This window comes from Convolutriloba macropyga, chromosome 12, assembly GCF_964194025.1.
Source record: "Convolutriloba macropyga chromosome 12, txConMacr16.3, whole genome shotgun sequence".
Classification (NCBI taxonomy): Eukaryota; Metazoa; Xenacoelomorpha; order Acoela; family Convolutidae; genus Convolutriloba; species Convolutriloba macropyga.
In genome coordinates, this window is record NC_134479.1 from 17,475,461 (window position 1) to 17,493,322 (window position 17,862).

At 34.9% G+C, this 17,862-nt stretch overlaps 1 protein-coding gene across 1 annotated transcript in view; it reads right to left on the minus strand.

Annotated features, from left to right (window-relative positions):
• LOC142350406 (histamine H1 receptor-like) overlaps positions 1 to 6,079 on the minus strand; it is a 62,536-nt gene extending 56,457 nt beyond the window's left edge. The window contains exon 1 of the mRNA XM_075402252.1: positions 4,976 to 6,079. Coding sequence (XP_075258367.1) covers positions 4,976 to 5,233 — 258 coding nt within the window. The 5' untranslated portion in view covers positions 5,234 to 6,079. The remainder of the gene's footprint in view (positions 1 to 4,975) is intronic.
• Positions 6,080 to 17,862: the final 11,783 nt, after the last annotated feature.

Sequence of the window (17,862 nt, forward strand, 5' to 3'; positions counted from 1 at the left end):
TACTAGATTAAAATCAGAAAATTAATAAATATTCACCGGTTAGTAAGTAATAAAATATTAAATAATAGATAGAATAGAAGTTTATGAAAGTTTCTTTATCGAAGATTACTCGCTGTCGCTATTTTCAGCATTTTCGGCCTGGAGAACTGTCATCTCCCTTGGTTGGTTTTGTGAGTACTCATCTCCTTGATTTGATCCTCCCGCAATGCCAGTGTCTTGGTAATTAGTGTAACCTTCTGTGTTACGAACTTTTTCGACAATTGTTTGCGATTTTTGGGATTTTTTCTTCAGTGTCCTTTTGCTTTTTCTAATAGAAGACGTATCCGAATCCGATGTATCGCTGACCGTGATTTTGCGTTTCGAAGTCTTTCTCAAGATGGGTGTAGGTTGTTTTTGAGTCGAGGAGGTTGTTTGCGTTCCAGATGGCCCTGCTATATCAGATGATACCACTTGCGGCGCGATTGGACTAAAATTTAATATTTGTGTAAGATCGGGTCGATTTTTGAATGCCTCATCGTATTTCGGGTTTCTTTTTGGTACTCTCATTTTCAATGATCTTGCGACATTGCTAGCTGTAGATATACAAGATCGTGCCGATGAAATGACACTTACATCGTCTGTGTTTTTTCTGTTTCGCTTTATCTTTTTCTCTCCAGTATTTTTTCGAAAAAGGTCTCGTTTATGCTGTTGAATTTTTTGTTCGAGAGTTTTTTCGTTTAGTTTTTTTGGGCGTCTGTCTATGTACTGTGCTAAAGTTGTTTCCCGTTCGGCCCGCGTTCCAAATTTGGCGATGTCAGAATTTCTGACCCGTACTTCAGGTTTGGAGGGTTCTTTGATGACGCTCGTCGTTGGGCTTATTTTGCACACTGTACTGCCAGGTGCTAATACTTCGTAGAGGCCGTCCAAGTTTTTCTTTTGGCGCTGGTTTTCATGTATTTTTCGGGCCAACTTCACTTGTACGCTTCTTTCGGAGCAGGGAATTGCACGGTGAATGACATCTGGCTTTATAAAACGCTCTTCCCCGTCTTTCCTTTTCTCTTGTTCCGTTCTTGCGCGGGTACTTGCGGCGCAAATGACTCGCTCAATTTCCGTATCGGAACAAAGAGCTGTATCCGCCCACTGTTCATCTGTGAGATAGGAACGACCTGGGATTGTATCCTCGTCTAAATAGTAATTTATTATTGCATTATAGTTGAGATTTTTACTATCAGACTTAGTTGTAATGTTTGATATAGGTGTGTTACATTTTCTACCGAAATGTGCCTCAAAGGGTGTGGTTGTGATTGTTTTTTGTTTTGATATACGAAGTCGTTGTATTATTGCTTTGAGTGAATTTTCTAGATTAAATTTTTTATTTAACTGTGATTTCATGCAAGCTAATTGTCGTTTAGTTGTTTGAATGATACGTTCTACTAATCCGATTGCTCTATGGTCATTTGCAGGTGCATAAATAGGTGTAATATTGTTTTCGGTACAAAATGTTTCAAACTTCTTTCCTGTAAAACATCTAGCTTGGTCTAATCTAATAGTTCTAGGCACTCCATGATGATATATATAATTAATTAAGAATTTGATTACAATTGGACCTGATGCGTTATTTACTATTTCTGCTGTAGGATATTTAGAGTATCTATCTATACTAGTAAGGAAATATTGTTCTATTCCTTTCTCATTTAGAATTGGGCCACCAAAATCTAATTGTATTTCGTCATTTGGTTCAATACATTTAGGTAGAGGTTTCCATTTGCGGTGCGAAATCACTGATTTTAGATTCTTACCAATATCTGTGCAAGCTTTGCACTCACTGGCCTTTGCCAGAATGTCTCTGTGGATGTAAGGCCACCAGATATTTTGAGCTAAGGAAAGCATAGCGAAACTGCCTGGGTGTGTGGAGTGTATGTCCTCCAACACCGCATCTTTAATGGACTTTGGGATCGCAATTCTTTCGTCTAGACAGACACACCCGTGCTTCACACTAAGATCTCTCCAATATGAGAAGAGGTAGGGACTGATTTCTTGTAGTCGTTCTGCATCATTTCGAAGTACACAATCCCTTACTTCTTTCAATATCGCGTCTTTTCCAGTCAGTATTGCTAGAAATTTCCTACTGAACACCTTGTTTAGGGTCTCGGTGAACATTATGTCCTCAGCTTCGTCTATCATACTACCAGTTTGGGTTTCAGTGTGAGTTGTTGCATTTGATTCGGGTGTTGAGGGTGTTGTGTCGGAGAACGTTACTCGTGCTTTAGTAGTAGTCGATTTCGCCATGTTGTACTCATTCACAAGGAGTATAGTCAATTGAATCGCAAATGGCTTTGTAAGTACTGAGATAAGCACTTGCGTCGCGAATGGACGATTTAGTTGTTACTTTCAACTAAAGCCTTTCTAGATTTGGCAATCGCGGTGCGATAGACTCTAACTGAACTACTCAGTTAAAACGAGAGGTATTTTGCAAGGATTAAATTGAACTGAGCGTTAGCGCTACAAATTGGAGAATGAAAGTTAATGATAATACAGATTATGAAATAAAGTTTGTTCAGGTTTTAATCATACAGAAAGGAAGCAAAGTTTGATTTGTTTACAACGTGAATGAGTATATATCCGGTACAGACGGGATGAACAGACTTAACTGCTAAATATGGGAGGAAGTATATAGCACTGAACTAAAAATGGCATTCGCCCTTCAAAAGGAACATACAACAATAAATTAGTTTAAAATACGGATATGGATTCATGTATCCATATCCGTATTTTAAACTAATTTATTGTTGTATGTTCCTTTTGAAGGGCGAATGCCATTTTTAGTTCAGTGCTATATACTTCCTCCCATATTTAGCAGTTAAGTCTGTTCATCCCGTCTGTACCGGATATATACTCATTCACGTTGTAAACAAATCAAACTTTGCTTCCTTTCTGTATGATTAAAACCTGAACAAACTTTATTTCATAATCTGTATTATCATTAACTTTCATTCTCCAATTTGTAGCGCTAACGCTCAGTTCAATTTAATCCTTGCAAAATACCTCTCGTTTTAACTGAGTAGTTCAGTTAGAGTCAATCGCACCGCGATTGCCAAATCTAGAAAGGCTTTAGTTGAAAGTAACAACTAAATCGTCCATTCGCGACGCAAGTGCTTATCTCAGTACTTACAAAGCCATTTGCGATTCAATTGACTATACTCCTTGTGAATGAGTACAACATGGCGCTGGCCATGGTAAACATACTTAGAATCAAAACATTTTTCCATAATAAATCAGAAAATTGAGATTGCGCAGTCTATGATAAATTGTGCATAAGGTAGGCTTGCTATTGCTTGAGACTCCACTCATTTATACCTATGCTAGAGAGATGAAGTCTTGGGGAACTTAATTGAATGTCAGACTGGGTTATAAGAGATGCTAAAGGTCGAGGCTTAAAACTATTTCATGTAATGATTACCACACTAGGTTTGCAAGACGTAGATCCTAGATCGATTGCAGTACTGGTCTATTTTACTCAGTAGTTACGTTTCTCATACACCTCTAATACACTGAATATAACAATTCTTTCTTGAAATAGCTTTGCATAATTCTTGTTATACTCGCTGATGCCACTATATCGGTTTCAGATGGCCAAAAACATTTAAAAAACAAAAATACAGCACGAAATTTCAGACAGATTAAAAAAAAGCTGCTGTAATAAGCTATCAATATCGCAGTTTTAGCGATGGTTATCATGAAAACTCACATTAACCAAAGAATACATCACAAAAATTGATTTACATTATTTTATGCATGATTCAACAAAAATCTGGAATAACGTTTTTTATAATGCTTCCTTGTAAAGCAAGATAAAAGATGATACCCAGGCGGGTAGATTTTTAGAGGAAATATATTTTTTTAATTTCTATGAACTCACAGTGTTGATTGCAAATTTTTACCACCAACTCATTTTGTTAGCCTATGCTTACAGTCATCACTTGGTAATTTTGTGATCCATAATATCCTTAAAATAATTGTTTCCTTGCAATTTTTACTTTTCAGTCGGCTGCGTTCCTGGTTGATGTTCTGCTAAAACGTTAATTAGGTTTTTCTCAGTTTGATTTCTGGGAACAACATTATTTTTCAAAAAATCCTAAGATAATGATGAAGAATGCTATATGATCGATACCAGTATATGACGGATGGTCACTGATAACGTTAATAGATATTGCATAATTCAGTATTTTTTTGTGCACCAATGTTACGATTCATTCCCTAATCTCTGGAAATCAATCAAAAAAGAAAAACGATGCCATTTTTTTAAAAAAAAATACTGGAGTATTTTTTTAATAGCTAACTAAGTTAAGGCACGAGGTGAATGACATCACGTAAAACTCACGACCAACAAAGTTTTTAACTCCGCTCCCACGAGTAAAAGAGACGCTAAAACGTACTTGATGCTATATAAAACTTCATTTGAAAGGTTTTGAGTTCGATATTCCCCAGTTGGTAACCAAAATGAATATTAAAGACTGGCTTGTTGCGCTATTGATAAACTTCATAGAACCAAACGCTGAAAACTGGCCAGTACAAATTAGCACAGTTGCCTAAAGATGATATGAGAGTTAACAATTGATATCATCTAAAAAAATTGGGCGACAAAAAGTTTACGAACCACCTGAATCAGTTTAAAAATGTTACTTGTAAATATTTTTTTTAAAGCAGCCCATTAATCTGAAAGAGAAAAAGTTTTTTATGATATTATAAATATCGCTGGCCCTTCAAGTGATTCTCTTTTCTCCACGATACTGAAATTTTTCTACATATGAAACGACTGCCTAAATGATCATTCGGTCAATTGTATATGATCTACCACGAATATCGACCCAGGAAATTTTACCCTTTTAAATAACATCCATCGTCAATTAGTTCATGTTATCATTTTCTATCAATTTTTTGCTGACTTTATAATGTAAAATTTTCTAAGATTTGCAACTTTCAACAAAAGACTTACAGTTCTAAGTCGTCTCGTTTTGCGAATGGCGTAAATAACAAAAGCATTCCCAATCGAAGTCCACAAACTGATCACACCTATCACAATTCCAATCGGAATTTTCCACGTCAGACCCTCGTCCCAAAATCCACCTGATCCGTCCCCCTCTGTGGAGTTTTCCGCCCCGCTTGGGGGAATTTCGGTAACATTGATACTACGAGGACTAATTTCCACACGTTCCCATACATGGGAAAGTTTTTCATGATTAGCTGATTGCATTTTTGGGTTTTCGTCGGTCAGTTAACAGTTTCTGGTTAATTATAAGTCAAAACTGGTCTTCAACTTGGAATTATTAGCTTTCAAAATGTTTGCCTAATTTATCTTCAATAAGCTGAAATGAATTTTGTAGATTAATTACGTAATAAATTGCGCATTTATAGTTTGGCAGGTCAATAACAACAAAGTCAAACAATAACAGAAACCTAAAATGCTATAATACTTTTTCAAGTTTTTGAGCGAATTTATGTAACTCATTTTCGACACGAGAAAAATAATGTTCCATACAAACAAACTTTTTCGTTCATGACAAATCTATAAAAAATTTTAAAAGGTGAAATGATTAAGGTTTTTGTTGATAAACATAAACAAAGTTTTGATTCTTAAAGAGATATAATACAAAATTGAAAGGTTAAATAAAGTAATTATATTTTATGGAATTTGAAAGTAAAACTAAACGGATAAAACGCCCTCTTAAACAGTGAAATTGGTATCAAGAATTAAGGTGAAACCAATTCAAAAGAATTTATAAAAGGCTGTTAAAAATGGCTGTGAAATAAAGGGTCTTTATTCTTAAGAAAATTGAAAGGAGATTTAAAAGAGTATCAAAAAATCTAAAGAATATCTCAAGATTGATGAAAAGTAAGCGTGAAAAGATTAGAACCTTCAGTATTAATGGAAAATTTTATTGATTTGGTTCTGAATAAAGACGGCGCATTTTTATTCAAGTGCTGCCTGTTTGATAACTCACAGGAAAGGCTTGAAATGATTCCCTATTCCCACTTTTTTACAGGAGGGAAAGTGGAAAATTGCTGAACAATAATTTCAAACGGCCGTGAATAAATTAAGTTTTTCACTCGGTAAATGTGAATAAATTTCTGCGAAATAAAAATGGAGTAATCTGATTGGTTGAAATCAGAGACCCTCATTTTTCATGCGCTAAAAAGTCTTTAAGTGACTTTTGGCTGTATCTTCAAATGTGATAAGAAAAAGGCTCTTACTTCCCTCTTCAAAGTTCCCCCTTGCTTGTATTATTTAACCCCCAGCCATTTTCGGCCTTCACAATTACAATAGCCGAGCAAATTTGCCCAAAATTGATAAAATTAGATCACGCGCTGTGGTGGTCACAATGCGAAGATAACTGTTACACACTGTTAAATTTTTGGGTCTGGCTTATAAAATAATTTAGGGTAAGACTTCGGCAGCTTGTAACTAGCTGTCTAAATCAATTTAAACGCCGGCCTTCAGAATATCGTTCTTTTAGGGTCAATGCTTTTGAAAGAAGTAGGTTAACCCACGCAATAAAATGTTAGCAGCCCATAATTGCTTTGTGTTAAATTTAACTGGCTTTGAACAGAATTTGGAGGTTGTTCTGGTGATAATGCTCATTTAATCAGAAATTGGTAACATGTCTGTTTAAACTACATAGATCTAGAGCCGGGACGCTGAAAAATGGAAAAGGGAATCAGCATTTGTTGAAAAATTACGCAATAGTTTTACAAAAAGACCAAAATTTGGAAATTCTATAAAGATACGCCACATTTTTCAGCTGTAAAACAAGTTTTGTGAAACTAAATTGCACCTGACAGCGATTTTATAACTGCTCTCAGTTATCAAAATAAACGCTACCAAGTTATCAAAAATTTATCGATGAATTAGCAAAAACTCTGTAATGTCTGGAATGACTTGCAGACATTTAGCAAAACAATGTAAAGACTCATGAAAATTTACGCAAGCCAACTCAACCCCAGAGTAAAAATCAGCGCAAAAAACAGCAATTCAATTGAAGGCAAGGGAAAATTACCCTTTTAAAGTTTAAAAATTTTGTGATAGCGGTAGAAACAATTGCTACAAAAGAATCAAAATCTTTTATATATATATATATATATATCATCATTTAAATTATTTTTTCCTACAGAGTTCACGGCAATTATTTGAAGTTAGCAGAACACAAAAAATAACGCTTGAAAATAGTTTTTAAAACGTATGTAATTTTTTTTTCAAAATAATGAGCAATTATGATTGCATCATATCAGGCGTTTTCCTTTATATTCCAAAACATATTCTTTTAAATCAATCAAAACTGTTTCACTAAGATTCCTTGAGAAAACTTTTAGATCACAAATCTGTTAAAAAAACGTTATTGTTCCAGTTTTTGCGAATTATAGACATTTTCTGGAGTAAAGCATGACATTGCACAACAAACTACAACAAAGCTGGAAGGGAAGCCTTACCTGAACAATTCTTGAAATTTTTTGAACAAATATGTATCTGATTTATAGGAAAATCAAAATAGAGATAACTGTCTCTCCTTCAAAAAATGTGTTATTTCAGATCAATTATTTTTTTAAAAAAACAAAAAGAACTGAATTGTGCTGAATTCGATTTTTTAAAGAAGAGGTAATATGAAATTAATTTGAAAATGATGTAAAAATGTGCTTTCGGATGTCTATGGCTAAAGAAAAATTTTAGTGTAATTCTTCATGCCAAAAGAGCCTCATCTACTATGCTGGAGTTCTACTATAATAAAAACGGTAGCCTTGGCACGGTAACGTACATTACGTCGCCAATCCTACAATTTCAGTGGAATTCGCGTTCGTAAACACGAGTGGCAATCTTTGTCACTCTTTTTGCCGTGGTACAAAATCGGTTAAATTGTGATCAAGAAAAGTTGCGGACAACCGTAACAAAATTTTGTCACTGATCTTGAAAATCACGTTTTTACGTCACAAATAGTGCATGGGGAAGTCGTCACCCATTTCCACATTTTGGAGCATGATTTTTTATTCCATTTTAATTTTATGCTGCGCTCTTATTTATAAAATAGTTATGCTGCGATTAGTTTGAATATTACAAATAATAGTAATGATGCGATTAGTTTACAAATTTCAAAATAATGACACAGAAGAAGCTGCACATAATACACCGCTATTCATTTTAGATAATCTGACAGTGAATAGGACTCAATTGCAATAATTTTAATAGCGTCAAACACTAACTGAAACAAAACTAGACTTTACAATAATTAGCGTCAGAATTACTCCAAAATCACTCAGCTCTGTTCTATCGCGATGATTAATTTGAAAAAAACCGCTCAGTACTGTTTCTTTTTATAGATCAAATTTGTACTCTGTTAATTTATTAAAAATCCCTCAGTGCTATTTTCTTTTCAACCAGCTAATATTTGGGTCAGAAAACAGATTTTGAAAAACAATTTAAAATAATACGGCCAATAGCTAAATTGAGCAAGTATCTAAATCGAATAATTTCAAAAAATTCCCTCACTTGTAGTTAAATACCTGTAGATACAGAAAACATCATGACTAAAACGGTTTTTAAAAAACTGATTTCTCTGATCAAAGAGACAGAAATTAAAACATGTGGATATATTTAATTACATTTGTTACTGATTTACGAAAAAAAATTCACTGAGGAATTTTTATACGAAGAGTCAGTCATATAGTTCATCATTCATTTGTAGTAGTTATTTCTTTGTTCATCAGTCATTTGTAGTAGTTATTTCTTTGTTCATCAGTCATTTGTAGCCTCTGTTGGTGTCCTTCCATCTATCAGCATTTGCAATTAGAATCTATCGCGACTCTGCAGGAACGATAGTTTTTTTTCTTTCTGAAACAAAATTTAAAGCAATTAAGAGCAATTAAAACAATTAAGTTTATTTCTAACTATAAGCCGCGCATAATAGTGACTTCGAAGTCGCGGATATTAATGATGCAGATAATAGTGACATAACAAATGTGGACAATAGCGACCCGGACGGTAGTGACAAAGACATTAAAAACTGCAGAAATTAGTTATGATTAAAACCCGGAAAGTAGGTACCTTAGAGCAGATATTAAGGACATAATTTTGTGGATAATAGTGGCAAAAATGTGTCCGCCTTTCTCGCGCGCCATCGAAACCCGCAATCGGGGATATTTGTAGTGAATTTCTTCAAACATGAGCGAATTTGAGCTAGTTTGCCTCGCTGTTACTGGTGTCCACAAAAGCCTTTAAAGCCCTATCTTAAAGCATGGGAGAATGGACAAGACTGATTTCAGCAGTAAAATTTGCATGCTCAAAATGTAGGATTGGCGACGTAATGTAGCTCGTTAAAGGATTCTTCGAATGGCTCCTGGATATTTAGGTGCTAAAAGTTCACGTTGCTAAATCACGATTAAAAAAATGGCTACGCCAACCGTTGAAATACGTGACGAAAATGATAAAAACCATTACTTTGAAAAAAATAAAATGTTTCCACGATTTTGAGCTCGAATTTATGTTGTTTAGAACAACTAGACAGAAATATGAAACCATGAGAAAATGTTGAAGAAACAATCAATAGATGTATAATTGTAAGGCTGATTTGTGCTAATTCAATAGTTCTTAAACCTCCCACTTAGTTTAGTTTAAATTCGAGCATTAAAATTAAACTAAATTAGTTTAGTTTAAACTAAAATATTTGAAACCCAATTCAGAGACCTATTTATTCTTGTGATTGATGATATGAATAGATGCAAAAAGTCAAATCCTTAAATAGTATCGCATGTGAATTAATTTTTCAACTGGAATTCGGACCTACGAATTTTACATCTTTCGCTACAACACGACTCAACATTGCCGTGCGCGCGCGTGCGTGTGTGTGTGCCTGCGTGTGTTTAAAAGTGTTCGCGTGAGAGAGAGAGAGAGAGAGAGAGAGAGAGAGATAGTGTGTGCGTGTTTGTGTGAGAAAGAAAGAAAGCGAAAAGAGAGAATTTGTGTTTGGTGGAGGTGGAACTGCCGATGGTGGGGGTTGGGCTGGACGTTTGTGGTGTAATATGACAATATTGGTTAATAAACTAAGCCTCTAAAAATAAATGTGTATTTCTTATCTTTAATCTCCGGTCTCTTTGGCTTTAGGATTGTAAAAGTATTAAAAAGTCTGGCTGGTAGATTACGGGCGTATATTTGTCTGGGCTTATAATTTATAGATGATATGTATCAGGTATGTCCTAGGTGCGAGTGGACAGGGCGGGGGTGGCGAGGGTGGGTTGCTAAATTTTAGGTCGGTTGCGATTATTTAAAATTTGTTTCAAACCCAAAAGGTAACAAGATCAAAGGACAAATAATATTACTATTTTGAAAGCGCACTCTGCAATGTTAAATAACTCGCTACTAGTAACGAAGAGTTATGCTATAATCTCAATGGTTATAACTGTTAGTCAAATATATTAAATATTGCAGTTATATTTCACAGATTCTAGAAACTGTTTTCAAAATAAAGGAAACAGCTCTATGACCTATTTGAAGACATACGTTGATTTCTTTCACTCGTTTTAAATTTTTATACGGTTGCAGCAAATTTTTATAGATTGAGCATCAGTATAAACAACTTAACGAAAACGTTTCACAAAATGAGCTCCACATAATGGATTATCACTCTACTTGGTCCCAAATTTATCACAAATCACGTTTGGAAATGTGCCAAAAATAATTTGAAAGCTGCTAATAATGTATCAATGGAAAGTCTCCCCAGGACGAGGCTTCGACTTACGAAACGGGCCTATAAAATCTGAGGGGGGGGGGGGGGGGGGAGGGGGTTAAAAGAGATGATGTTTGGGGGGGGGGGGGTAAAATGATCACTACAACCTAGATCCACTTACAATTTCTTATTATATTTTAGAGATGATGGAATATTTTTTTATTTACGCAAAAAATATTCTCTACTTTTATTCTACCATAACTGAGATGTTAATGACAAAAAATTAGGAAGAAAACATCAGATAAAAGTGTGAAAATTGCAGTGATGGTTATTAGCACCACGACACGATTGTTATTGCCATCAAAATTTTTTTCAATGTCTAATGAATCTGACTTTTGCAACTTTTGGATTTGAATCATCTCTCGTTGCAATTACAGTTAGATAAAATCTACGATTATAATGCTGAATAGGCTACTTTCTTTCCCCACATTTGTTGCTACCTTGATATGCAAACGAGGCAAAAAGGGCATGGTGGAAAAAAGTATCCCCATCAACTGCACAATGTCGTTATTTACTCACCTGCAGAGAAGGCACCGGGGGTTGACTATAAACACTATTAGGATCACATCCTGTTTTCGACGCAAGAGTATGCTACAGAATGCGTTGAACGCTTATATATCTTTTCGTGCAAATATTAAATTACATTTACCGCTAATCAATGAAATTTAAATCTGAAGCTTTTTTTAAATCTGAAGATTTTTCAAAAAAGTAGAGTACATTTTTCTTAAACATAGAACAGTTGCAAGCCCTAGTACAAAAGACCGAACAAAAACAATTCAAGAAATGTTCGGTATGTTCGGTGTTCCACGTAAGAAATCGTCGGTATGTTCGGTTTGTTCAGCATGTTCGGTTTCAAACGTAAGAAATCGTCGATATGTTCGTTCTGGAACGTAGAAAAGCTTCGGTATGTTCGGTTAAGAAAGATTTAGTATATTCAGTTTGGAGAGTAAGAAAGATTCGGTATCTTCGGTTTAGCCAGTTTCGGTATTATCGGTAAAAAAGACGTAAGAAATGTTTGGTATCTTTGGGTTCATACGTCAAAAATAGTTCGTTATGTTATTAGAGAATAATAATAAAAAAATATCCGAGCTGAAATTGTTCCGATATAATTTTTAATTGAGAAAAATAGGCTCATCATCATTTTTGTAGCTATTTATAAATTAGTCGTAGTTAGCAAAAGTTAGTAAATCAATTTGAGACAATTTTCCGACGAAATTTCTTACTATAATCATTATTCGTGAAAAAACGACGACGCCTAGTATCTCTTCCGTTTGAAAACGACAATACCGAATCTCTTTCGCGTTAAAAACGACAATACCGAACCTCTTTTGCGTTAAAACGACGATACTGAATCTCTTACGTTTTAAAACGACGATAGCCAAATTTTCTTATGTTTAATAAACGATGATATCCGATCTTTCCTATGTTTATTACAGAACAAAAACGACGATACCAACAATCAAAAAACAGGAAATTTTGTCGTTTCTAGCTAGAACAAAACGAAGATACCGACACTTTCTCATGTTTAAAAACCGACAGTCTCTCTACTGGGGAGGTATATAGATTATTGCTGATGAAAACACTTTATTATTTTATAAGAATTGGACATATATCAGTGCATTTATATAAAGCTGTTTAAATGTCGTCCGAAATTTATGCTTTGGATTGGAAGCACCGGAAAGTTCTCGTTCGGTCTGCTATATTGAGCCATTCCTGAATCGCTGCATCGATCAGGAAAAAACTCAGAACTCAGGTTGAAAAACTCTGTTTTCCCAGAGATACGGTTAACACTTGACAAAAATCATATTGTGACCAATGGAATTCTCAAGTTTCATCCATTTTACTGCTAGATTTTCTTTTTGTACAAAGGTGTTCTGAATCGTCATCTCTGGCCTGTAGGAAAGAAAACCAAAAGTCAATTTTAGCATCAAATCTTAGTTTTTACTTCTTTCTTTTTCCGAACTGCTCGATCAGCAAAGGTATTTGCTATTGGGTGGAAAAGGTTGGTGTCTTTTGATCCCCAGTGCTTCAAAATATTCTTTTCGGGTCATCGCGGCTCAAACTAAATATTTTATCATCTCATACAATAATTTTTGAAATAACAGTTCACGCAAGTGTTTGAACATAAAAATTTTACCTGTTCTTGTAGTTGCATCCCTTTGATAATGGGTTTATACATCAACGTCATCCCGCATATAAATTATAGTTTCTTCAACATGAATTTCGTGCCAATTCTCGTGAATACTTTACCAGATAAGAAACTGTGGTGTTGATTACCCTAGTCGAACTCCGACGCTCATCTTGCAAGATTTTGCAAGATTCTTGCAAATGACGCTTATCTTGCAATATCTTGCAAGATTCTTGCAAATGACGATTATCTTGCAAGATGCAGGATCCGGACGCCTATCTTGCAAGAACCTTGCAAGATCTTGCGAGATAGACGTCGAAAAATGTTCACGAAAAAAGTTAAATTTTAAAGTCCTATTAGCTCAAAGATCGTTTTCTCTTATGAGTTCAGACGTCAAAAGGAGCTCTCTGTTCAAAACAGAAACTTTCATATCACTTCTGCCTTCAACAAAATATTTGAAAATCGCACTTCAGGAAAAATTGTTCAGTAATCGTTTCAATGGTTCCCTCTGTTCGCACCAAGTGTGAACCACTTGGTAAGCACTAAAAAGGGTCAAAAAAAGCATCCAGAGCGTTCCTGCTTATGATATATAATGTTATAATCAACTTTTTGTTCTATAACTGAGACTTTTCTCTGAGTCCATTCACTTTGAATCATTAATAGGTAGCAAGGACACAAAAAACCAAATGTAAGTAGTCAATTTGAGAGAAAAAACAGATAGTTCCCCCAATATAGTCAATCATACGTTTTGTGTTACGATTTTATAAACTTTTTCAATGATTAAACATGTACCCGGCGAAAAAGGTAAACGGTTACTTTTCTCAACATTTATATGTTGGTTTGTTTCTTTCTTCAGCGCGATAACCCCCGCCCTGGTTTGTGACCCCTTCGCGCATTAGTCTTAGCTCTTTCGGGTCTTTTTTTTCTTTGGTGGCTGGCTAGGTCAGGTGCGCTCCTTCTGGAGCATAGTAATGCACCGACCCTAGACATCAAAGAAACCAAAAACGCCCACGCTCAAGCTAAGGCTTCATTTCCGCCCTTGTTTGTGACCCCTTTTGCGCAGCGCCATAACCCCCCGCCCTTGTTTGTGACCCCTTCGCGCATTAATCTTAGCTCTTTAGGGTCTTTTTTTTCTTTGGTGGCTAGCTAGGTCAAGTGCGCTCCCTCTGGAGCTCAGTAGTGCGCACCGACTCTAGTCATCAAAGAAGCCAAAAAGGCCCGCGCTCAAGCTAAGACTAAATTTCCGAACGCCCATTTTGCAAGGGTCTTGCAAGAATTCGTCGCTTATCTTGCAAGACACTTGCAAAAATCAGACGCTTATCTTGCAAGATTCTTGCAAGACTTCGACATTTATCTTGCAAGAATCTTGCAAGAATTCGACGCCTATCTTGCAAGAATCTTACAAGATCGACGCTTATCTTGCAAGATTCTTGCATATCCGACGGCTATCTTGCAAGATCTTGCAAGAATCTTGCAAGATCTTGCAAGATGTTGCGTAATCTTACAAGACTCTTGCAAGATTCTTGCAAGATCTTGCAAGATAGCCGTCGGTAATAGACTAGGGTATGTCTTTTCCTGGACACTAGACCTGTTCTCTTCTTTTTACTTAATTAAAAAAATATGCAGACTAATGCTGTTTTAACAAACTAACAGATGTGGCATTGTTATTCTGGCGTTCTTCCTTGGATGTCAAGTTGGTTTTTTCCTCGGTTCCTTACAGAAATTGCGCGAATGGAAAGGCACAACGCAAATCACTTTTAGAAAAATTTTCCATTCTAAGTTTTTATTGCATAATTCTTGTCATCGGCACTGATTCAAATCATCAACAATAGCGTTCGATTTTTTGCGTTTTTACGCCATTTAATCCTGAGTTTAGAGACTATTGCAGGCAAGAGTATTCAAGTCTGAAGATTTAATGCTTTATTTGTTACATCGAACTCTTGAGTGACTTGACTTGATCTAGCTCTATCATGATTTGTGATTAGCCCATTGGTCACAATGAGGGAGAATTTTTGTTCAGTGCAACCCAGTTTTTCTCTCCCCGTTGTGTGCAAATTCCCAGCTTACAAGGCATACAAAAAGAATCTCTCATTAGCATTTTCAGCTAAAAGTTGACTCCTGTGATCGCTATTGAGGGTCTTATTCTAATATTTGGGTAACCTCCTTGTCGCCTTCAGAGCGAAAATCAAGAGATTAGTAGTTAGCCTTTGTAGTGACATTTTTTCCCAGAGTTGTTAAAACCGTTTGGCCGCAAGCATGTTAGCAAATGTTTTTGACAACCTCAATGATGATGGCATTGCTTCGTCTGACAACAGAAACCCATCAATTTATCTTGGCGTCCATTGCTTCGGTTACTTTCTCGTAGCGCTATAAAACTCAATCGTTTAGAACAATGGGAAAGGCTTTCTATTTCGCTAGCTATAATTTTAGCTGAGCTGAAAAATGATAGGAGTTGATTTCTATTTTTCGAATTGTTTTGTGTTTATTTTTTCTTGTGGGGAGGGGAACTATATGCTCAACTGCCTTTTTTGGACCGGTCAATTTTGGCAGATCGATATACTCATCGTAAGGAGTTGAGAGTGGTATCACTAGAAAGCCCGTCCAGCGTAGAATTAAAATTTTTTTTTCGAGGAGCTATCAAGTTTGAAATTTTTTGTGAACATTTTAATTCTCACACTGATTTTGTTCACACTTGGGGTCTTTAAAATTTTTTTTAATTTTGCCAAATTATGTTTTCATTTTCATTATTTACGGTCTTTAGAAGCAATAAAGCAATACAGGTGTTATTTTTTGTCATATCGTGATTTTTTAAAGTAAAACAAGTTTGATTAAAGACGTCAACTTTTTCGTTTTAGAGCTTGTTTTGTTTGCACCTTTTTTGCGGATGTTCGACTGCACTTTTGAAGAACTGGAGAGTTATAAAAAAAAGTGATGACTTCGTTTTAATGGAGATTAAATGCTGTTGTCTCAATTGTTCTGCGGGCAGGTAAATACTTTGCTGACTTTCACTGCAAAATTATAAATTAAATTTATATCAGTTTTCTTTGTTCTTTCTATTGTACTGTTGCTGCTACCAAAAACAGACAGGTCTCACTTGTCCATTTGTCCATTTTAATTCTTACATTGTATTGCATTTAAGTCCCAATAATGAGAGGTCTCTTTTATGTTCTAAGGAGGTCTAATGAGTCTAACAAATTCCTCGTTTTTATAGTTTATCACATTGATAACTTTGAAACAAATTATTTAATTAAAAGTATTTGGAAATTTTTGAGTTTTGATGTTTTATATTCTTTTCTGTACTTTTATCAGCAAGAAACAAAATGTTTGGAAACTAAATTGCCTCCTAAAATTGTTTTATTGAAATACAAATTATTTTCGTTAACTTAAAGTTCCTGCTGCTTAATACTCAAACGTTTGCTTGTTCATGGGAATGTTTTTGTTTTTGTAACTTTCTCTGAGATTTTTTTTGGTTTTCAAAACTTAACAAAAAGTTTCTGATATTCTTGCTTGGGTGACCCCTATTTGAGTTTGCTTTCGCAATATAGATATAGGTATGAGTGGAAAGGACTTTTATTTCGCTACTGAGCTCAAAGATAAACTTAAAATTATCTTTTAGGATCTAATCGAAAGTATTTGGATTTAAGCAAGCTGAAAATACTAATAAAACTGTTAATCGAGAGATTTTACAGTTTTTGTTTAGTTTGGAAAAGGGTTAGATGTTCATTTGCGAATTTTATGTTTCGTTATTTTGGTGAAATTGTTTCTTACAGAATAAATTTATAATTTTAAAAAATAAAAAAAATGCATTAGATTAAATACCTTTTTATGTTCTATCTGAGTGAATGTTCCCTTTTGATTAAAAAAACTGATGTCAATGGTTTTGGCCCTTATTTATAAACACGGCTCTCTTGTTACAACAATATTTGTAGTTTGGATTGCAGAATTTGAACTAATTAGTCTGGCAAGCGCAATGTTTTGAACTAATGGAGCATAAATGTTGTCGTTTGAATCGGTCTCTGGGCAACAATTGAGTTTTTGACTTTGACGCTACGGCTTTATTTAAAAAAAACCGTGTCCCTATTTTGATCAAATTTTGTAGTTTTTTGACAATAGTGCGTTCTGAGGTGTTTTGGTGTTTTATTGTGTTCTAATGGTTCTAAAAAGACAATAGTTTTAGAAAGAAAATTTTAGGCTTTATGATATTGAAATCTTGGACTTATTTTGTTTCGGCCCACAGCTTAGTGAGCATAAATTTTTATGACCCCAGGCGCACGTGCTATTTTCTTAGATAGTAACGTGCTATATAACAACACAGAATTTGTAACTGGGGGTCATAAAGACACTGGGGGGGGGGGGCGAAACAGAATAGATCCAAAATCTTTTAAGACTATTTCTTTTGGAAAAGTTTATATAAAATTGTGAGTTTTGACTTCTAAATTTTTTCGTGCTTTTGTTGGGGTATTAGTTTAAACGGTTCTCATTGATTTTAATTCTGGTTACAAAAAATTTATTATCGAACAGATATTATAGGCTCTTTTATGGCAGGAACCTATTTTTATCAAAAAATGGTGGAAAGTGATGCTCTGGCCGTTTTTTATTTAAGTTCTTTACCTCCAATCTCTTTGATTAAAGTTATATAAGCCAATAATGAGGCACAGCTAACTCTTAAATCCTTGTTTAGCCAGTGGTTATAATCATGTGTTCAATATTGATGCCATTTAGTTTTGCAACAAAAATTTAATCAACTTTTCTAGCTTGTTTCTCTAAAAGTTTTTTTGTTACGTTTTTTCTCTTTGGGTTAATTCGTGTTGTTTACAAACGAAATCATTGCTTGCTGCTAAGTAAAATTTGGTTTTTTGGAGAAGTATAATTGTAACATTCCTTTCAAAATTCGGCAAAATTGGATTTCGTTTTGAAAACGGATGGTTTTTAGTGATATTGGAAAAACTTTAATGGATTTTCTAAATAAATGGCTATCAAAACTGT